Below are 24129 nucleotides of genomic sequence, written 5' to 3' on the forward strand. Positions count from 1 at the left end.
TCTGTCTGATCTCTTTCTTGTTTCTTTTCATCTCTCGGCTTCCTCAACCATTACTGCTTCAAGGAAACCTTTTGCTGGATCATGGTATTCTAATAAGTAGTGACATCTCAGATACACATTTTTTACTTTCAATCACTAATATTGTGTTTCTTTCACTTAGTCTCTCTGGGTCTCTCTCTTTTGCTTCACAATTTCTCTCTCAGTCTTTCTCTCTGCAGGTTTCTCTTTCTCTTTGATTGAAATAACAGAGTTGCTAAAGAAAGCCCTTGCAGAGGTGGCAACAATCATTGAGAATAGGATGATCTTGCACATTTGAATGGGACAGGAATCCAACAGTAAGCCAGTTGGATCATGTGTATTGACCAACTCCTTGAACTAGGGTTTTGAGAGTTGACTGATGATGCCAGGATCCAAAGGCTGTTGGTAGGTGTAGCCTTCTTCATCTCAGTCTGCGTGGGCTGAATGTCAGTTGTATAGATCCTGAAGTGGTGTTCTTGCATATTTGCTTTTGAAATGAGGTAGTCTACAAGGGAATGGCAGAAGTCTTGAGACGGGCCTCTAGGGTAGATGCATTGTGGGTTGCTGAATTCCTTGATGAGCCTATGAAGTTCCTTAGTATGGCACTTGTCAATGGAGAAACGACTGGTGATTTTTGCTATGGTGGCTGTTACATTTCTCCTAACATAGGGGTGCCGTGATCTCTGCTTCTTTTTAATGTTTCCATTGTTCCACGTGTTCATAGATCAATGGTGTGGTGCTGTGGCTGTCTTGAATACAATGAAATGTCTGCTAAAGCCTCCAATCTACACTTTTTGAGTTTATTTACTTATACATTTTTATATATGGAGCACTTGATCTTAACAGAGCACTTTACACATGGTTGCACAAGAAGAAACAGGTAGAACAACCAACAAACATATATGCGAACAGTGTACGGTGTAAATCAGGAAAAGGATTATAAATAATAATCCAGGACAAAGCAGGAGAGTAAGATAACTAGACAATGCATTATTTCAGTGCCCGTAAATAGGCAGTGGGTTCTAGGGTAGAGATTTGTTCGTCAGAAGTACTTTGACTTCTTTTTTTTAATGATGTAGTTGAAGAGTTCAGTCTGATTTCAGGGGACAAGGAGTTTCCAGATTCTCTGAGCCATTCCTGAGAAATTAGTTTATTCCACGGTCTGTAAGTCGCCTTGCTGGGCTATCTTGCGGTAGCAGATGTTCTTAAGGGACAATAACGAAGATAAGCTGGTGATCACTCCAGATGATGAAGAGGATTCCTGTTAACACAATTAGGCCAGGCAAAGAACAATTTGCATCCAGGGTGCCCCTAGCTGTATATGTAGCAAAAAGATGCGTTGGGAGATAAGCGGTCATTGATAAGCTTGGAGGTATTTTGGTTAGGGAGTTTAGGTCAATTAAAACAGATATCCAGGCCATTCAGGATGCAAAGTTGGTTGTGATTTAAGGGGATTTCAGCAATGGCATTCAGGACGATTATAGTACAAGTTCTAATGTTCGATGGAAATCTATAAATTGACATGAATGGGCAACAGAATGTCGGTTTGGGAGAACAACCAGCTTGGAGTGATTTGCATTCAGTTGTAATAAGATGGCTTCTAATCCTCCTGTTATTCAACAGGACGTTTCAGTGTGGATTCCATAAAAAGGAGGGGTTGCCTCTTGCAGGACTGGATATGCTATCTCTCCTGACCAAGGTTAAGTGATGAAAAGTAAATCAAGAGTCTGAGATTGGAGTTTATTAAATATATTTTTATTATTTAACAAAAAAAAATTATAACCACATAACAATCTCGCATCTGTCATGCATACAATATTAGCAGCACCATTAGCATTGCGCCCTAAATGCAGTTTCGCAAGGAGTACAGAGTTGTGTACCTATTTCAAGCCTTATAAATGTTCAGTTTCCAATTATCATTATGCAGCAGCACTTCGGGTCAGCATGTAGTTTATTTACAATCTTCTCCCTCATTACAATATCAACCAAATATCTCTAAGCCCTCACGTCAACTTCCAGTTTCTTGTTCATACATATTCTGTGCATTTGACCCTCTTCAGCCAACACCCATTCATACATATCTCCATATCACAAATCAAAATCCAGCTTGTTTCTTGCAACCAGTAAATTTCTATTTACCTCTTTGCAAACAGGTCCAGTGCCAGAAATTTAAAAGCAGTATTTCCCTTCATAGATCTTATGTGTAACCCCACTATATGATATTCTAGTGAGAAAGTAATGACATTTCCAACTGCCTCTTTCAGTTGCTCCAACATCCTTTCCCAATAAGACTGAACCATGTCGTGCCCTAATTATAAAAGACTATATTGTGAACTTTACAGCGTAGGCAGCAGTCAGATACTCAGGATACATCTTATGGATTGCAGAAAGAGTGAAGTAACCATATGTCCATATTTAAAAATAGGTAATCGAAATGAAGCATTATTTGAAACCTTATTTTGTCTATGGCGGAGCACCGTCCCATTCTGCATCATTTAACAAACCCCTTCGAACAGTCGTGTTCCCACTTAGTGCTGATTTGGAGTGGGATTTTTGGGCACTTTCCACAGAGCACCCAATAGAACGAGGATAAGAATGACCACTCTGGGGGGCGGAGCCAGACCGGCAGCCAAGATGGTCGCCCGGGCTCCCGGCTCCGCCAGCCCTCTTCCCCCGCCGCCTGATCCCATCGACCATCCTACACAGCTCCGGTGCTCCCGTGTGTCGGAAGGGGCGCTGAGTAGATGGGTCCGACTCCGAGGGATTTTCGTGTCCCGAAGGCGGAGATACGGACCTTCGTGATTTCTGGCCTGCACGAGACCCGAAGCTGGGACCCCGCGTGATTCCACCGCTGCCCGAGAGTGCAACAACAACGGCCGCACGGACCCGGAAGGTGCCGGTCAATCGCTATGAAGGTCAGCCCGCTCCCGAGAGCTTGCCCCCAGCGCTCATCCCATGGAAACTGGAGGACGAGAAATATGCCATCCTTCAACGCTGCTTTGGTTTCCCCCCCCCCCGACGGAATTGGTTATCTAAAAGCTGCTCTTTGTTCCCCTGTTGGAACTCTGTTTGGCCCGCAATGCGCTGATTACACTCCGCACCTCAATTGATCGGAGTCGGTTGCGGCGTAACACCATTGTGGCACCTTTTTGGACTGCGGGGGCTCGTATGTGCTCATCGGCCGAAAAGTGGGATGACACTTATATGGTGTACCAACGTGGGGGAATTGATGATACCATGCCTTTTTCCAACCTAGGGCGGGCGGCTCTGGTATTTGTCTACGCGGCGTTCATGCTGGGGGTCTCTCTTGGGAGCGGCGCTTTAATAAGGTATACCTGCAAATGGCGTTGGCAGTGCGCACTATAGATCGAGGGGAGGAGATCGGATTCCCCCCGTGCGCTGAAAGGGCGGAATTGGATATGGATTGCTACAGGTGTGGAGCCGGTGCTCTTGGACTGGAAAGAAAACCCGACGCCGGTATCCTCTTTGAGAGACTTTGTTTATGTGGCCCCTGCTATGCCTTGCTGTACAGACGCTGCGGTGGGAACTTGATTTGACTATCGGCGGCAAGAGAGGAAAGTTTGCACATGAGGTACTCCTTGTTTGTTCCTAATGGATTGCTACATGGACACCTGATTTCAGGGATACATCGTTTATTTGGAGAAACCACCAGATGTGTTTTGCCATTCTCCCTCTCTCGCGCCTCTCCAGGTGACGTATCTCGCTGTGGGGTCCAGAAACTGCGAAATGGCTGTTCTTGTTGCGTTACACATTGTTCTCCGGACCGTGGACGGCCAAAATGACGGCGGATGACTTTTGATTGTGCAGTTTCCTGAGACATTGCAGGGTTCCCGATTCCTTTCCAGCCTGGCCTGCCTGTTCACTATGATATTCTGATTGCCTGATTCCGCTTCACAGTGTCTGGGGCATGTTTTTGATTAGGGCTAAATGAGTCTACGTGAATCAATGGTACTTTGGTTTCCTTTGTAGCGACACGGGGGGACTTCCATCTTGCCCGGGTAACTTGAGGAGCTGAGCTGTAACTGCGATCCTGATTATGTTGGTGTGTTTGATGCTTTATTGTCAACCCCGGTATCATTGCAATGAAACTAAGCGGGGGGGGGTGGGCGGGGGCCTGTACTGGGGACCCTCCATGTTTTCTTCTTCTCCTACCGTGGGGTTCTAGTTCACTTCTTTCCTTTCCTCTTTCTTCTACTTTTGTGTGGATTAATGTCTCTTTCTCTCTTTTTATCTCTCTTCCTTCTATATTTCGGGTTTAGACACTGGGCGACAGGCACGCTGCTAGGGGGGTAGGCCGTAGCCGTATGCAGGGGTGCAGGGTGGGGGGATGGGGGAGGGGTATTTTTGTTTTTTCCTTTCTGTTCTATGGCCTTCCTTTTTCTTGTTAAATCTTGGCTTCTCTTTTACTTTCTTCCTTTTCTTCTTTCTTTGCGGGAGCTGATTAGAGGTAACTTTCCGTGCGTTTTACTAGTTCAATAATAAGGGTGGATGTTTTTCAATGCTTTACGGTACGGCGGGCAGACACTGTTTAGGTGGGGAAATATAATGTTTATCGTATATCCTGATTCTACGCACTGGCACCAATATCCTGCCTACGGTGGTCCTGACTGTGAATATCCTGTTTTATGTGTAACCCTTGCTTTGGTATGGTTTAATTGTGCGGCGTCAGATCCTGCTCTTTCCTTACTTTAAAAAAAAAAAAAAAAAAAACCTTCCTTAATCCTGTTGCCAAGGTGGTACTTAGCTTTCCTGAGTTATAACATAGATTTTGGGAGGTGTACTCTTGCATTGCTCCTGTTTTATATTGTTTGCTTCGACCACTTCTGTTCTTATGGCCGACCGTGATGGTTGGTAGACTCTGAATGTAACTGATTAATGTACCAATAAAGGTTTTAAAAAATGTTTTTAAAAAAAAAAGAATGACCACTCTCCAACAGGTCAGCAAGTTGAGGATGTATTCCAGTTTCTGAGGGATGTTCAGGAAATACGTACCAAGTAAGTCGGGTCGCCCTAACCATTCTAGCCTAGCACAGAAACTGGGCGCCTGCACTCAATATTTTGCTCTTGAATTTTGAAAAAGCCTGAGCATCATATAGCTTACTTCAAGTAAACAACTTCAAACTATCCATCCCGCAGTGTCAACTGGAATTGGGCCTAAAAGTGTGCCATCAAACAGTGCTGCCTTTAATATGGCTTTGTTTACCAAGTCTCATATTTTAGACATTAAATTCAGTTAGCAGTACACCACCAGAGATGCCTCCACCATACCCCAGTCCAGAAGTGTTTTATGAGGCACTATATTTAAGATCCATAGGTCCAGAACAATCCACTAAATATGTCTATTTCAATATTGGGGTGTCAGCAACGATCCAATCAGCTTTGTAATTGTGATGGTAATCAGTAACATTCCATGTCAAGGACATTTAATCATACCTGTTCATACAGCAACTTCAGAGCCCTCAGCTTAACTCTAGGGCACTTTCCTGCCCAAATCACGCCACTGATACACCAAACTCCCTTAAATTTGCCCTGGCTACAGGTAGAAAGTCCTGTGAAACAAAAAGGCATCCTGGAAGGATTGTCATTTTAATAAATGCAGTTCCGCCAATCATTGGTAAAAGAAGCCTAGTCTAGAAGGGCAGCGAATCACAGACCCCAAACAGAACTCTACTCTTATTTGACTCTACATATGCATCCGGGACATGAGTCACCAGGAGTTCTGTTCTTCCATTTACCTTCCTATGTGCATACCAAAGCGCAATTTGGAAGAGGCATGAAAGAGTAATTTCTTCTAAATATCAATTTGGCATGGAACGTTTCATATGATTTATAACGCAATTCTGGTCGCAAACCATGAAAAAATTACTGATTCCTCAAAGGAGGTGGCAAATGATTTGCAAAGGGGTCCCTTTCCCCTTTGGGAAAAAGGGTGGCAGCCTCAGGGAGAGCATGCAGTGGCACAGGGGAACCATTAACTGGTCCCCATGAAATTTCTAAAACTGAGCTGAGAATATATATATATATATATATATATATATATATATATATATATATATTCAATGAAAAAACCATTGGTTTTAGGCCATATATAGTTAGGGATTTGCATTTAGAAAACCTTATTTTACTCGCATAAAACCATTGAAATTCCATATATAGTTATAAGCGCTAACTATATATCGCGCACCCGCAATCCACTGCTGATGATGTCACATATTACATCATTCATGACATGGTTAGTGACATCACTGATGACATCACTGATGACATCTCAAATGACATCACTGATGACATCACTGATGACAACACCCAGTGACTGTATGTTTCTGTAAAGTTAAAATATGTCTTACATATTGAAGAATGAGTGGATGTATAAGTGTCTGGATGAAGGATTTAGTAGGTGCATGACTGACTGTATGAGTGAGTGATTAAATGTGTCTCACTGAGTGCATGGGTTAGTGACTAAACTGTTTTAATTTGTGCATCATTATATCTGTTGTTCTACAAACTGCTGCATATGTTGATCAGTAGCTATATGAGTAACTGTATGGGTTATTCATTGGTTGTCCAAGTATTTGTATGGGAAACTGAGTGTGTGTGTATGGGTGGCTGGGAGGTGTGTGACTGTACATAGATGTGTGAGTAGTTGATTCACTATATGTATGGATTCAAAAGTGCATGTGCAAACAGCTGTATGGGCGGTTGACTGTGCATGAGTGTATTAGTGAGTGAATGGATATCTCAGTGCTACATGTCAAATTAAGTACATATGTAAAACACAGTACATGTGAGAGTTGACATCTATAAATAACTGTGCATAAGAGCCAGTGAATGTGTGAGTGGCTGTATGGATCATTGTGAACATGTATCAGAGATTGTATAAGAGAGTAAAGTAAATATGTGTTAGTATATGTTTGAATAAGTAAGGTGTGTATAACTGTATAGTTGAGAAAATGGAGGTGTGATTGATTTTTGGCATAACTGACTAGGTGTGTGAGTAACTCCATGGATGAGTGACAGTCTGTGACTGTCTGTTTACACTGATTGTATCTAAGGTTATATTAGAGTCTGAAGAGGTTCATGGTATTATCACATGAATGATATCATCAGTGATGTTATCAGTCATGTCAAATGAGATGTTTTCAGTGATGTCATCAGTGATGTCATTTGAGATGTCATCAGTGATGTCACTAACCATGTCATGAATGATGTAATATGTGACATCATCAGCAGTGGATTGCGGGTGCGCGATATATAGTTAGCGCTTATAACTATATATGGAATTTCAATGGTTTTATGCGAGTAAAATAAGGTTTTGTAAATGCAAATCCCTAACTATATATGGCCTAAAACCAATGGTTTTTTCATTGAATTTTCAAGGTTTTGTAAATGCAAATTCCTAACTATATATCCACTATAACCTATGGTTTTTTCTGTGAATTTCATTGGTTTTTTAATAGCAAATATGAAAAGCTTTAAAATGTCAAGTACGTGATAGATAAAAACATTTTCGTATTTATGCATGCTGATGTGCTTTGAACGCTGCCCCCCCCTCCCCTCTTTTCTCTTAGTAGTACTCTCTCTTTGCAGATAGTGAACGGTAGTTAACGCAGGCCTTTGCCCCCGTTGTAATCCGTCGTGCCTGCTTGTCTCTCATTTGATTGATTGTTATCCAAGCATTTACTGTTTTAGAATTGGTTCTCTTTGGATCATTCTCTATTTACAAACAAGCACAAAGTCGCAATACTCTGTTTAGTCTTTGCAGATAGTGAAAAATCGTGTAAAAAAATAAAAGTAATCGAGCAAAATCAGTAGGCCACTAATTGGATCTCTTTTTGACCTCGCTAAAATAGAAATATTAGGAACAACCCTTCATGAGAAATACGAAAATAGTGAGATGAACTGAGCTCCACACCATGAGGGCTGCAAGACAGCTCGACTTCGTCACCCACCCCGCCCAAAATAACGACAAACCCTATGCAAATATTAAAAATATAGACAACACACCAGCAAAGAAACAGGGTAAAACATTTTATTAACTAACTATTTACATAACTATTTTATACTTTTTATTGCCCGATCCGGCTAGCTCAATCGATCGAGCATGAAACTCATGCACTCTGATAGCAAGCGTTGCTACTGATGCTATGCAGACCAAAACTGGTTTTCAGTTTGTACATTTTTCTAGATTTTTCAATCCAAGGTTGGTTGACTTTGTAGAACGATGGCTTCAGATTTTCAACATACGGTGTGGTGGCGCGGACTGGGAGGGGGCGCTTCGCTCCTGCCCCCTCCCCAAGTAAGTTTTTCATACGTGAAAGTACGTTAATGGTTTTGGTCCCTGAGTTGCTTCAATGTCACTGCCATTCTCAAATGGCATAAGTTCTGGATGTTGGGTGCCATAGTTAAGAGTTCTGAGCAGTGCTTGTAACACTGTCTGAAGCTTATTTCCACCTACTGCAGCTTCACTATTCTCAAAGTAAGTGAGTGTCGTTTGTGGACCTGACTGCATTAGAAAACAATGTGATATGTTACCTTCCTAAACAGCTTGACGGAGGCCCCTGAGGGGCGGTGTGATGGCCATGGACTCGGAGAAGACGCTTGGCTCCGACACCCTCCCCAAGTCTTATAGCACTGGTGTAGCCTGAGATCGCCCCAGACATAAGCGGCCGGCTCCCGGGGTCCGGCGGAACTTTTTGCCTTTTGATGACTCTTCAATTCTGGACCTTGTCCCACAATCCGTTTGACCTGAAGACACGCTGTAGTGGGGCGCCCCTTTACCGTTTCAGTTGCCATTCCGCCCGCTTTTGCTACACTGTGCCTCTTCCGCCATTCTGCTGTTTACCGCCCTCTCTTGCGACTACAGCGTCTCGCTCATCATGTAGTTGAGTTGCTCCCGCTCTTGCGGTGCAGCGATAGGCGGCTGCCACAGGACTCTCAAAATGGCGGCCGGCTCTTCGGTTTTGGGCCTGGTCCACTAAAATGGCCCTGGGACACCTTTGAACTCGGACGCTTCCCTGATAGGGCTTGGGTCCCATTCTCGAAAGCGTCCCCTCAGCCGTGAAGATTCTACAAAAGTCTTGGGGGCCTCCGACTCCCGCAGGCTTCTGGTGGGGAGCGGCTGCCATGATTGCTCGTGGAATGGCCACGACGGAGCTACGAGATGGTAGTGCTCTCATGCTGACGCCAGCTTTAGTCTGAAACATCCAGAAACACTGTAGACTACCAATTCGATCAGTTCCGGTAGCGCCCCAACATGACCCGGAAGAGAAGAACTTGCCCTCCCCTCTTTGACTGATGGTTCTTGTTGCCTGTCCCCTCTGTTGTCATTTAACAGAACTTTTTGGACTGCTGAAAGGGGTTGTGTTCCGAACGCTGGTTGGTGGAGACATTTTGACTATATTCTTGACCTACGTTGTCGCGTAATGCGTTATATGACACGCCGCGTTAGCGCACCCGGAAGTGATCCGAGGCGCGGCGCGCAGCGCGTAACGTAAGCATAACAGGTCATGTGACTTGTTAATAAAACTTTTCATTGGTTCATTTTGCTTTTGTTATTTTAATGATGAAAAGCTTGGTCATATGACCTAAAAATTACGCTTTTTATTGTTTAACATTATTTTTTTTTAAAACATATATGTTATACTATTCCAGGCTAATGTACTTTCCCGGAAAATTTAACACTATCCTGCAAGTAAAATATATTCCTTTTTCGAGAAAAAGGGCGTTTCTTCGTTCCATGACGGAGCCGTTGAGTAAAAGAGACTCGGCCTGCTGTCTTAGTTGCCGATACGCCTGATTATCAGATTCTTATCGATCACTTTATGTTGCAGAAATGAAAAACACAACTGCCCTTGACCATTTATCTTTACTGCGTTCCTACATATTATACCTTTTATCCGTCATGTAATTGGACTGCTTTATTTCACTTGCCTTTTACTGATTCGAAAACAGTGACTAAAAGTAAAAACTTTACCAATGTAAATACTACTACCATGTTTTGTTTTAAAAACCTTTATTGTGAAAATGTCAGTATACAAATACGGGCCTATAACCACGTGGGCCGGCCACGGAGCAAACTGAAATCATATATGATGAGGAGACATTTACACTGTAGAGGAACGTAACGGGCGGGCCATTAGGTTGCAAGAACTAAGGTGTCTAACAGTTGCGGAATCGGTGGACGTACATTTTGTAATTAAAATACGACAGGGCCACTTACAATAACATTTTCTAGATATACATTTGCGGGCAAGGAGTTACGAGTCCCATTTATACCGGCGCCATTTTGGGCGAGGCCGGGCAGGTCCAAGATATAGTCAAAATGTCTCCACCAACCATCGGCCAGACCAGAACCCCTTTCGGCCCTTTATGCTACAAGATGGTGTCTTCCATTCAGAAAATATTGTTGGCAGCATTTTGAAAGGAAACAGAAACAGCCGTTCTCCTAGTGAGTTTCACATTGTTACATTTAGGAAGAATGTTGAAGAGTAGTATGTGGAAAATCTGAAGCCATTTTTCTACAAACTTTCAATCAGACTTGGATAGAAAAAAAAATCCTGAAGAATGTACAAACTGAAAACCAATTTTTGTCTGTATAGCATCAACAGCAACGCTTGAGTCAGCTTTGTGTCAAGCCGCCATTTTCATTCAATCAATAGCGTCCCCCTGCACACATTCAGGGACCTGGTCGTGTCTTCAGATGAAACGGATTGTAGGAAAAGAAGCAGAAAGGAAAAGGAAAAAAGTTCCGCCGGACCTCTGGAGCCGGCCGCCTATGTCATGTGCGACCTTTGGCCACACCAGGGCAATAGTGAAGCTGCAGCAGGTGCAAATAAGCTTCAGACAGTCTTACAAGCACTGCTCAGAAATCTCAACTGAGGCACTCAACATCCAGGACTTGCCATTCGGATCTTGGCGCCTTGTGCTGGTTCCGACCTAGTCACACATCGGTCCACTACTGACATCACCTCATAAGCCAACGGGGCACCCCACGCCGACTTTCGGCGCAGCATTGTAGGATGGCCACACCAGTGCGGCAATTTGCTGGACACCACCTCGGTGCCATCCGGATCTCGGCGCGTTCGAGTCACTGTACCGCAAGAGTGACCGCAACTCAGCTGGACACACCGTCTTTCGGCGCAGCATTGTAGGATGGCCACACCAGTGCGGCAATTTGCTGGACACCACCTCGGTGCCATCCGGATCTCGGCGCGTTCGAGTCACTGTACCGCAAGAGTGACCGCAACTCAGCTGGACACGCCGTCTTTCGGCGCAGCATTGTAGGATAGCCACACCAGTGCAGCAACTTGCTGGACACTAACTCGGTGCCATTCGGATCTCGGCGCGTTGTGCTGCCTTCGGCCTATTCGCACATCGGTCCGCTACTGACGCCGCCTCACGTGCCAACTGATTTTCTACGCTTTTTGTAGCCCTATGCCGCATAACAGGTCATGTGACTTGTTTATAAAACTTTTCATTGGATCATTTTACTTTTGGTTTCCTAAAGATGGAAGGCTTGGTCATATGACCTAAAAATAACACTTTTCATTGGTTTAGAACATTTTTTTTTCCCAAACGATGAAAGCCCCACCTTGTTTCTGGATCATTCAGACTGAAGCTGGCGTCAGCATGAGAGCACCACCATCTCGTGGCTCCGTCGTGGTCATTCCGCGAGCAATTATGGCAGCCGCTCCCCACCGGAAGCCTGCGGGAGTCGGGGGCCCCCAAGACTTTTGTAGAATCTTCACGGCTGAGGGGACGCTTTTCGAGAATGGAGCCCAAGCCCTAGCAGGCAAGCGTCCGAGTTCCAAGGTGTCCCAGGGCCATTTCAGTGCACCAGGCCCAAAACCGAAGAGCCGTCCGCCATTTTAAGAGTCATGTGGCAGGCGCCTATCGCTGCACTGCAAGAGTGGGAGCAACTCAACAACATGGTGAGCGAGACGCTGTAGCCGCAAGAGCGGGCGCAACTCAGCTGGATGGCCGCCACCTGGGGAGGCCCGTTCACGCCGCCCCCCCCACGCCCCCCCCCCCCCCCCCCGGGCCGCCGCACGCAAATTTTCGGAGCAGCATTGTAGAATACCAAAACCAGTGCGGCAGTTTACTGGACATCACCTGGGTGCCATCAACATCTCAGCGCGTTCTGCTGCCTTGGGACTATTCGCACAACAGACCGCTACTGACGAGGCCTCCCCCCGCCCCACCCGGGACGCCCCACGCCAATTTTCAGAGCAGCATTGTAGGATCCCAAAACCAGTGCGGCACCCAGGCGACATCACCTGGGTGCCGTCCAGAACTCTGCACGATGTGCTGCCTTGGGACTATTCGCACAAAAGACAGCTTCTGACCATTGTTGCTTTTTTGGGTGAAAAATGTTTAAATGTTTTTACAGTTTTTGTTCCGTTCATTATAGTTAAATGTTAATAAAGTTTTAAAATCTAACTTTGTTGGAGTGCTATATATGTTTAAAAAATCGGGTGAATGGGGCCTTGAATCGGGTTATTGTCATGTGTGGGCTTTGCAAGTGTACTGCTACAAGATCGGACATTTCAAACTCAAATGCACGTTCTTTTTCTTACCTTTCCGAAGCATGGAGCGCAATAGCAGGCAGAGAAAGGGTGATGCACGTGTTGAACACTGCCTGGCCTGGCAAGTTGCTGGCAGTGCCCCCCCCGCCCGCTCCTGAAAGAGGGCACACACACACCGCCGCCCCGAGTACTTCACAAATCTTTAAAAGACCATGCGCTTGTTCATGAGGCTTAAATGGTTTATCACCCCTTCTAGAACCCCTGCATCGACCCTCTGACGTTTCCTGGAAGAATTAGCACGTAACACAATACCAAGCCCTGTCAGCTGAAACCCCCGAGAAATCATGGGGCATATTATCAAGGGGGTTTATTTCCGCTTTTTGGGCTTTAAAAGCCAAAAAAAAAAGAGATAAAATTATCTCCCTATTACCAAGCTGTCGCTAACACCAGTTAGTGACAGCTAAAAGGTGATAGCGACCATCTTGGGCCCCGCTTTGCATATCAGTGATATTTATCACTAATGACATGCAAAGTGGGCGTGCCAAGATTTTAGCGACTGGAAACAGTCCCTAACCATCGCTATCTCCTATTACAAACTTTTGGAGATATTCGCGCTAAGCGCGAATATCTCCAAAACCTAACACCTGCCCTGAGCAGTTTTAGCCATGTTATCCAATGGGAAGTGGATAACATGGCTAAGAGCATTTGCTGGATAATGCATGAATATCGCTGACTTTTCAACGATATTCATGCATTGCGGCCGTTTTTTATCGCATTTGCGATAAACCTTGCTAATAGCAAGGTTTATGTGCGATAAAATTCGCCGATGTGCGGCGATAATTTTTGTCTCTAAACAAGTTAGAGACAAAAATTATCGCTAGTTGTTGGTAATATGCCCCCGGGTTTTTGCTTGCAGGAATCGGGAGGCGGGAGACTAGCACTGAAATCAGTAGTCTCACGCCTGAATCGGGAGGGTTGGCATGTCTGGATACTCTACAGCTGGGGCCATAAACTACATCCGCAGGGCTAGGTGATAGCCTAGGTCCGGCCTGGACAATCGGACACAGAGGAAGAGGAGTGTCAGAGGGTGCGGTAGTGAATAGGGTGAAAGGGAGGTGTCGGGCGGGCACAGGGTGTGATTCTCAGAGAAGAGCAGCGCAGATGGGGGGAAGTATATGGCCCATGCATGAGAGAAACAGCGGGGGTGACCAGTGCGTGGGGGAGATGCTTGCGAGGGTGGGGAGCCATGCTGAGGATCGGCGGCGTGCAGAGAGTGGCCCTGGTCAAGGCATCTAAAATGGCTGCCGTGCACGACAAAATTGTGGCATTGGACAAAAACGCAAGATGGCGCAGACAATGTTCATCAATAAGGATTCATTTATAACAAAATATTTACTCGCAGTGACAAAATGGTGGTCAACACTTCCTGATTTCCATCGAATCGAACGTTAACAAACGTCACGCAGCAAAAAAAAAAAAAAAGCTCACGCACAGAGCAGTTTTTAGCCATGTTATCCAATGGAAGGTGGATAACATGGCTAAGAGCATTTGCTGGATAATGCATGAATATCGCTGACTTTTCAGCGATATTCATGCATTGTGGCCGATGTGCGGCGATAATTTTTGTCTCTAAACAATTAAAACGAAGCACAAAATGGCGAATTCCCGTTTCGCTACCAGTTTGCGGCCCAGTTCGCGGCCCGTGAAGCGCTTCTACCGTGAAAAATCATTTTTTTTTTATTTTCCCCACGGGACCCTTTAATAACCCCAACAACAATCCTAGGGGGTCAAGAGGGGTATACCTTGCTCCCTTTCATTAAATTCCCCCTTCGTTTTTCACCTCTTCTTCTCTCTCGATCCTACCGAGAGATAAGATGGCGGCCGCTCCGGACTGTTTAGAATGTTGACAGACACCGGAGAGCCAATCAGCTTTCTGCGCGCAAAGTTCCGTTTCGCGAAAAGTAAGCGGACCGGATCGCTGCCCGGATCGCTGTTACAGATATATATCTTGTTTTGAACGTTAATTTCTCAAAAACTACTGGAGCACATATATTGAGACCTAGCAAAGGCACATCGGGCTAACAGTCCCTACAATTTTGCCAAGTTTCGTGCAAATCCATTCAGCCGTTCGAGCTAAAAGTGAGTCCAACCGCCCTATGGAAATTAACATGGGAAAAACGCGTTTTGGGACCCCCCTTTTTTCTCGGACCCCCCTCGACGAAACCCCCCCAAATTTTCAAGGTCTGCTCAGAAACAAAATGTGCCATTTTCCTGAAAATTTCAGCCGATTCCGTCCACAAACGCCAAAGTTATTAGACATAGAATTTTCAAAAATGCCATAGGGAAAAAATCCTAACTATATATACCTACTGGCGACAGCCAGTAGGTTGTATGTATGTATGTATATGTATATATATATATATATATATATATATATATATATATATATATATATATATATATATATATATATATATATATATATATATATATCTCCAACAAACAAGATGCCCATTTAGGAGAGCCCACGCAGACAGCAGGAATTTCGTTTTTATTGGGAAGTTGCAGCACACTGAATGCAAGTCTGTTCCAAAAGAGATTAGGCAGCCTGACGCGTTTCATGCTTCACAGAGCATTTCCTCAGAGGCTAGAGTCCTTGTTAAATGGGCATCTTGTTTGTTGGATTTAAATGACGGCCGGTCCCGGACGTGGGAGAGCCCTGCCATGTAAGGATGGACTGCGCTGCTTTTTACTGAAAGGCAGCACAAGAGGCAGAATAGCCGTTTGGGAGGCAACAAGATGCAACATGGTCAGAGCGGGACTCTTTTCCAGACCCACTGGGGTTTTTATTTCTGTCCGAATTTTTGATAAGTGTAAGCAACTCACTGGAGTATTATGGACGGCACTACAATAACCAGCAGGCTAAGCGAGAGCCAACGCCCACTGGGGCAGCTGGTGATACTATTTCAGTAATGCCGTGTGCTTCACTGAACAAGGACTCTAGCCTCTGAGGAAATGCAGCTGGTGATACTATTTCAGTAATGCCGTGTGCTTCACTTAACAAGGACTCTAGCCTCTGAGGAAATGCTGTGTGAAGCATGAAACGCGTCAGGCTGTGTAATTCTTCTGGAACAGACTTGCTTTTGCTGTGCTGCAACTTCCCAATAAAAACGAAATTCCTGCTATCTGCGTGGGCTCTCCTAAATGGGCAACTTGTTTGTTGTATGTATATATATATATGAAACCAAGGCTCCTCCTCAGCACGCTCTGCGCTCGCAGACACCGCTTCCACGCCAGCAAGAATGAGGAACGGACCAACAAAGTCAGCAAGATGTATATTTATTCCAACAGAACCAGCGACGCGTTTCGAGCAAAAGAGCCCTTGTTCACGCTGCAACATGTTTAGAATTGTAATGCTTTTTTATATACTTTTAGTGAGGACATCACCACCCCCTAGTGGTGATCACCAGTGTCACGTGTGTAACAAATAGTGAAGACATACTATCGCTGTTAGTCTTTTCTTGCTCATGATTCAAAGAGAAAAACACAATTACTGGTTAAATCCAAGTAACGATAAACAAGCTAAATTTCGCTAGTTCCTTAAGACCTAAATGTCACAAAATATAAACTATTAAATATACATTCAAAGAAGGCATAATCAGCCATATCCAGTATTGTCTATAACATGTGCAAATCTATACATTTAGCAGCAAGAGTTAAAGTGCAAAAAAGTGTGTAAAAAAGTGCAAAAGTGGACGAATCTCAAAAAGTGCAAAGTGCGTGGATAAGCCGCGTATATATAATTATTTTTTTAATGAAAGCTTCTCCAGTTCCTTTAAGGAACATGGACTGCATTTTTTTTTTAAATGGTTTCCATTTTCGAATACAATCACAAGAATGGTGTGTGCTGTCCCTTGCAGGCCACCATCCCTAGGATTGCTACCAATCGCACGGTTCACAACTGCTACCTGCCTAATGATTATTCATTTGGCATGTCATTCTGTGACCCCAGTGAATCGATATTTTGTGAACCAACCTATTAGTGCAGAAGGTCAGTTTGCAAAATCTGATTCCATTTGCAAAAAGCAATTGCAATGGAATAGGTCTCGCATTACTGGAAGTTTGAGCTATTAGCTTCCTGCCCTCTGCTCCTCTCTATCAGCTTCTGATCCAGACCTGGCTGGCCTTGTACCATCTAGGCAACTGGATGCCTTGAACAGCTGGCTCCTAAAGGCCTGCGATCAAGCTGCCCCCCTGAAGTGTGTCACGGTCAAATGCGCTCATGGCGCTAACAAATCGTTCTCCCCCGCCCTTAAGGCAAAAAAACTGGCAGTGCGTCAAGCAGAGAGAGCTTGGAGGCGTGCCTACTGCCCTCTTTCGAAACTCCACTACACCTAGAAACAAAAAAGTACTCCCTCTTGACCTAACTTATTTACCACTGGGAATCACCTCTAATATAAAGGGCATACAAAATCACATATTCATCTCATTTTTGTTTATTTTCTTGATTTTTTATTTATAAAATCTTTTTATCATTCATTGCATCATTTCTTTCGTTTTCAAAAACAGATAGTTATTTACTGTATTTCATATCATTTTCTTATTTAGTACGGATACAAAAATTCATTTAAAGTTCAATTACACAGAAAAGGTTTTTTTTATATAAATCTCTTAAAAAGCAAGACAGATATAATACACCAGGTCAAGATACACAAACACATATACTCACTCACACACCCTACTCATGCAAAAGTCCACTACAACCAAAAAGACATCCTGTTGTTTATACACCAGTAACTAAAGGGTTAGATCTAGCTAAAGGAATGGTCGTCGCGTTTCCATGGAAAAAAACAGCGATGTTGACCACCTTCATCAGGACCAGCCAGGGGCAATTTCAGCAGTGTGTCTTGAAACCTGGGATTAATGTCTCTTCATAAAATGTACTGCATCAAAAAACCGCTAGACAATCCTTCTTCACAACTTGACTGTCTATCTGAGGTAAGCGGACCATTACAGTGTGATATCCTACGGTAAGGTATTATCCAACATCCTTGCTCATTCATCCAGAATGGCCTTCATAGTCACTACTCAATGTATCCCAGATCCTTCTTTCTTACTGTGTCCAAAGTTTTATGTTAATCCACGTATATCCTATAATTGCTCAATCCTCTTCTTTGCACGCGATAGCTCTGGTAAGTTTTTGTTTTATATTTATCCTGTTCAAAAGGTTGCTACACATTCCAGAGCTTCGCCAGCATGCCGGATCGATCCAACTACCGCAGCATTTTCAGACCGAGTTTAGTAAAAATGGTGTCCTCTGCGACAGCATATTACACGCAGCAATAAATGGTGGGTGCCGTCACTTGCAAATGGCTTCCCTTTTCTTGAAGCGTCACTTTTCGCCTCACCTCAGAAATTTGGATAACAGGTACTCTCGTCTCTGGCAACAATAAACATTCAGCCAGGAGATCTAACCAAAAGACTCGTCTAAAGCAGTGTGACTATGTGACTTGAAGAAACGGTTCACAACCTCTTTCCTTCTTTCATTTAGTTGCTTCCCAGTGAAATGGATCCAAAAAAGAACAATCCCGTGAGTGATGCGCGCGCGCCACTGCAAGACATATGGTTTCAATTATCGCGCCAGTGTCTGGGCATGATAATTGAAACCATATGGCAGAGGCACGCGTAATAGACACCAATAGGCCATGGGTGGAGCAATGTGTCCGTCTTTGGCCAATTGCGTGATGACTTTGATAAAAAGATGCACGCAAAGGGCAATAGCGTGACCCAAAAGGAAAAGCACACGCACAAGCGTGTGCGATTCCTAGGTCTGTTTTCAAACCCCCTACATGAGGTCTCTCAATGCACGAGTAGTGCTGTGCACTGCAACGCAGGCGCGAGACCTAAAAAGGCGATGCGCAATTCACAATCACTTTTTGCAAATTGAATAATAGTACATCTGACCCTAAATGCTGACTGCGGAAACATCCTGTTATGTTCAGGTGACAGTTATGAAGCTTCCAAAGTAGATTCCACCTTACTACCTTCTAAGAGTACCATTAAATTTGGTTATCGCAATGTCTGTTATTTAAAGCACTTAGAAGTGTGGTATGTGGTACTATAACAAAAAAACTCATCAACAACCATTTAGGTACTCCATTTCCACAATGCAACATTTATTTTCATTCATGTTGCATTGAAATTGCCTTTATATAGTGCTTACATTCAAATAGTGCTGCATGCCAGAAAAGGCCTAATAACACAAAAGGAAAAAAAGAAATCACAACTATGATTTATGTTCGGTTTACATCCATGCTTTTGTTTACTTTTCTAGGAAAGGCAAAACCTGTGCCATGCTTTTCTGCAAGAACACAGTTTCTTACTTACAGATTGATGTGCGCTGCATTGTCTTTTATCAGTGAGGATGAGATTAACACCGAGCCCCAACACTTAACAAAAATCTTTGATGATTTATGATGAGAGTGAGGGCACCGCAGGTGACAGGGAAAGCAGTCAGAGATGTTTATGGGGAGAGAAAGGCCAGCAAAAGGTTCGCGAGTGGACTGGGGAGTCAAACCAGCAGCCTCAGCCCAGTACACGGGACCGGATTGGGGGATGGGCTGAAGCCCTTGCAGCCTGCTGGGTGTTGTGCGTCTGCGCATACAGATTCACAGCATGCAATCACATAAGACATACTAGCTGCAGGATCTTGGGTGGCGGAAGGGAAGCTTCCGAGGTTCTAGGAGGGTTGAGGAGACTGGCACCTCCTCTCATTTGCTGACCTTTGGTGTGACAATGAGAGGAGGAACCAGTCCCTGACTTGTCACAGAGTGGGATGGGGTCAGCAAGACTTGCTGACCTCACTCCACACCACTATGTGATGAGGCGTCAATAATAGACACTTGGCCTAGGGTATGTCATGGCTTAAATCTGCGGCGCCTAAGTCCGTGGCCTTCAGTGACACTCCCCCCTCGCCATGAGGGGGAGGTCGTCCAGGCACTTTGCTGGGCTGAGAAGGTCATACCCGCTGTTCAGGTCAGGCAGCTAGGTGACAGTGCATTGGGCACATGTATAGAACCTGGCTGCCTGACCTGAATAGTGTCGGTCAGGCTGACCTTTACTCAGCCTGACACTCTGAGGTCATGAAATGGGTGGAGGGGAGCAGAGCCTAATCTTAAGGCGGGCCCCCATTGTCTATACCTCTTGGTGCCTGTACTCATTTCAAAAGTGTTAAATAAATACATAAATAAATTAGAATTTAAAGTTCTATGACAATGAGGTTCTGCTCAGATCTACCCTACTTGGGCAAACATTAAATTTGTGGCTGAAATGGAGCACCTTCGGTCAGTTTAACAACTAGATTACATAGCACTCCGGGGGGCGACATGGCATTCACTGGCCGGGCAGAGGCGGTTGTTGTGTGGTCTCTGGGCGTCCGTGTCATCTGTCGGCCTCTGCGGCTGCCCGGGCGGCTTTGAAGGTGATAGCGCTGCGCATTGTAGGCCATCCCAAAGTGTAATCGAACCATTGGCACGAAAACAATACTCCCCTGTACCACCAATTGCACAGTTAGCAGGGCTCCCCCCAGGTAAATCAGCATCTGCGGCACAGAGGCCTGGCTGACATGGCTGTGGTTCATTATAGAGACATATCAGTGGAACACTCTACCCCCGGTAGCAGAGAGGCACATTGCGCAAGATTGGGCAGGATTTCAAGCGGCCTACCCGGACATAGCACCAAAGTTCTACCACAAAACTGAGAGGCATCTTTCTTAGAACTGGTGTGTGAGTCCCCCCTCCAAGGTTTGGCATAACAGCAGGCTGCAGGAGTCCTTCATACTTCTTCAAGAGTAGGAGGACAGAGGTGAGAACGGAGGATCTGTGGCACCTTAAGCAAACTTCAAGGGCCCCCTAGCTACAGAGCACACTTTCTGTACCTCGGCATTGAACTTCTGAGCCGTGAGAACCCAGACAGCAAATCAGCACGCAAGCACCAATGTAATACGCAGCTGGACAGGGCATTGACAAACTGCTTCACTTCTCTAGAGGACCTCTACATTTATTTTCGGTCCATGGCTCCCCCTCTTGCGCCAATGCAGGAATTGAATGGCTGGTACCAGAGCTTCTCCACGCCTTCCAGGGCTTGGGTTGCGCGGGCCTGGAGACTGTTGGCAGTGCTGAGATTCATAGAAGCACCCCGGGAGGCCGAAGGGGTGTGCACGTGATCAGGAAAAGTGAATGGCCCGCTGCTAGTGGTAGTCTGATTCAAAATCCACCCGCCGACACCCAAGGGAAGAATGAACAAAACTACAGGAAAGCTGGTTTTTCCTTCATTTTGCATCGGCCTATATGGTAGCCCCAGCACCCTCTCTGGCTTGTTTCTACACCCTTCCCACCACCTTCTTCTTTTACTTCTATCTTCGTAGCCTATGTTTCTATTCTAAACTGTTTTCCCCGAACGTTGAGACCTGAGCAACATGGCTGATGCCCGATGGAGTTGCTAGACAACTAATGAGGAGATTGGCCCTGGTTTCTCCCTCGACCATCCCCTACCCAGTCGGACACTGGACACAGTTCTTCCTCGTCTCCCTGTTATGGCTCCTTCCTCCCCTCCTTTCCTGTAATTTCAACCTCGCTGTTTGTTTTCCTTTACCTTACTACGCTGTTTTAACTGCTGCAATTTATAACTCAATGTTTCATCTGTCTAGCGCTCTGATACCTACGGGTAAAGCCAGCACTTTATAATCATTTTGATGTACCTTCTAAAGCAACGTTTCCCCTGGTTTTGCGCTATGATACCTCCGGGTCTAGATAGCGCTATATAACCTCCGCAAATCAAATAATCTAAAACTGTTTTTTCCTGAACGCTGAAACCTGAGAAACATGGCTGATGACCGGTTGAGCTGTTTGACAGCTAATGAGGAGATGGGCCCTGGTTTCCCCCTTGACCGTAACCTACCCAGCCGGACATTGGGCATTGTTCTTCCTTGTCTCCCCGCTATTACTCCTTCCTCCCCTCCCTCCTTCGAATTATTGAAACATTGTTTACGTGTACTGTACCTTACTATGTTCTTGTGTCTGATGTAACTTGTAACGCAACGATTCTAAATGTAAAGCGCTCTGATACCCTCTTGGGTCAAGTTCGCGCTATATAAAACTTTATAAATAAATTGTACATTTAATGCAAAGCAAAAGAAACAGAAAGCATAACTAAATCATCTAGCCAAAGAAAATTCCTAAACATAAAAGCTCAGCAATCATCTACTTTGTCAAAAATGATTGACCTAATTCTAAAAACCTGGGAGAATGACGCAAACTCAACGAAGTGCTTTTCAAGATGTAAAATATATTTTTAAGACAAAGCAATATATTAGTTACCTGCTCCACAGAGCCCCGAAGGCCTACGTCCTGTGTGCATCCAATCCCTTTTCATCCTTTGTAGCAATCGTAGGGCAGTCATTGATACTTCATGGTTTTTGTCCCCAAATTCAAGCATATGTGCAAAGCGAGGGATGTACAAACATGGATCTACAACGAAAACAGAAAAACAAACACTTTCAAACTCAAGCATAATAAACGGGAAGTCAGCTTTTTGCAAGAATGCAGAATTAATATATTTAAACACCAGATCGTCAGTGAACTGACAAAGTAAAATAAAACAAATTACCTTCCTAGAAGCAAACGGTCTAACCCATGTCATCAATCCACACTAAGAAGATTATGCAGGCCAATGGAAAGAAGCAGCTAAACTGATTGAACCAAAAGTAAGAAGACTGGCAATGCCCACAACCACACAAACAAAACCCTGCTTAATACCAACATAGCTGCAATACTTCAGAATTCAGCAATAACATAACATGTGTATTTGTAAAGCACATATTCACCCCGAGGACTCTTGGTGCTGAATAACAGATGTTTTTTGTTATCCAACTCAATAGTACTCATTGTATCGACCTCAGAAAGATTAACGGCTGAATAGACATGCTGGGATTTGAACCTGTGACCATGAAGTCGAACACAGGGCCCTACAGGGGACGCATTAGGTCATTAAGCTACCAGATCCGGCAGCAATGCTGCTGAAAAAGAAACGTGCTCTGGTCTCGGACGCTGTGCTTTCACTGGACCCACTCTGTGGCACCGTATGTCAACCAGACAAGCAGAGGTACAAATTACTCAGAATCAAGTGCTCTAAACACAACCTGATTTAATGCTGCTCCAAACCAGTTGTCAAAAGAACAAATTGTGGATAGCAGACCAAAATACAGAGCTTCCCAAGAGCTAGCTGCCTTTAAAATGAGCACGGATGGCAGAAGCGTTTCACCATAGTAAATCAGATTATACCAGTGCATTGCGAAGTATTATAACTACTAGTTTACATACATTAATTTAGAATCTTTCATGCTTCGCTCTCACACTGGCAACAATGCAAATAGTGAAATAAGAGGCAAGTCAGTAGTTATGGACACCCTCTGAGTGGCCTGGATTGCTGTTATTCATGGATAACATCACAGTTTATCAAATTAAACACAAGAGAAGGTTGTGTATCCAAACAGGAAACATCAAGCGAAGGAGCTACCAGTTTAAACATTCAAAGGGCAACTCTAGATCTCCTGCAGACTTTGACCGATGAGATGAGGAGCAGATTCCAGGTCTCAGAGAAGAATCAAGCTGAAATGAAAGACTTCTGCGAAAAAATGGAAGACAAGTTAGACTCACTAACAGCTAGAGCAGAAGCATTAGAAACGATGGTAGTTGAGCCAACAAGAAAAGTTGATAAAAATGTGAAAGACCTTGCTAAAATAAAAGAACAAGAGAGCAATCTTCAGGACAAGTTAGAATCTATTGAAAATGCTCACGGAGGAACAATCTACGGTTATTGAAAGTGCCGGAGGGAGTCGAGGGTTATAATATAAAAGAGTTTGTAGTTAAACTAATCAAGCAGAAAACTAACATTGAATGTTCAGAACAAGCTCTATGTGCTGACATTCAAAGAGTCCATAGGGACCCTTTTAGGCTCAACCCGAATAAGAAGAGACGCAGGAAGATTTTGATTAATTTCTTGACGTATAATTTGAAGGATGAAATTTTAAATAAGCCTTTAAAAATGAATACATTAAGTGCGGACGGCTTTAATGTTCATATTCAATCCGATGTTTTCTCCATAACTGCATCTAAACAGTGGTAGTTGGGTAAGCTGTTAGAACCTTTCAGTCAGTTGGGCGCAACAGCGCAACTTAAATTTCCAGCCACTTTAAAAGTGAAGTTTAAAAATAAAATGCACACATTCAGACGAGTGGAGGACACAGAAGCACTCCTGCAGCTTATCACAGAAAACAAAGCAAAGCAACGCAAAATGGTTTGATAAAGGATCTAAAGACTAAAGGGGAAGAATGTTTATTAGGAGATATAGAAAATCTATCTTCAATTAATATATGATTATTATATGATAAATATAAAAAACAAATCTAGCAGCATATATTAAGGATGCAACATTTGTCCCGACCCAGGGGTAGCATTAGAGGCCAGGGAAGGGCCATGGGTGAAATAGTGGGGGTCCTCCAGGGGAG

The 24129-nt window shown here is 44.3% G+C and overlaps 1 protein-coding gene across 2 annotated transcripts in view; it reads right to left on the reverse strand.

Moving 5' to 3' along the window:
• The window catches only part of BRF1 (BRF1 general transcription factor IIIB subunit), a 1205829-nt gene that overhangs the window by 489980 nt on the left and 691720 nt on the right, over positions 1 to 24129 (reverse strand). For both annotated transcript variants that reach the window (XM_086937923.1, XM_086937924.1), the window contains exon 6: positions 21941 to 22090. In XM_086937923.1, coding sequence (XP_086794049.1) covers positions 21941 to 22090 — 150 coding nt within the window. The remainder of the gene's footprint in view (positions 1 to 21940; positions 22091 to 24129) is intronic.

The sequence above is a fragment of the Lissotriton vulgaris genome, chromosome 9, assembly GCF_964263255.1.
Source record: "Lissotriton vulgaris chromosome 9, aLisVul1.2, whole genome shotgun sequence".
Taxonomy (NCBI): Eukaryota; Metazoa; Chordata; class Amphibia; order Caudata; family Salamandridae; genus Lissotriton; species Lissotriton vulgaris.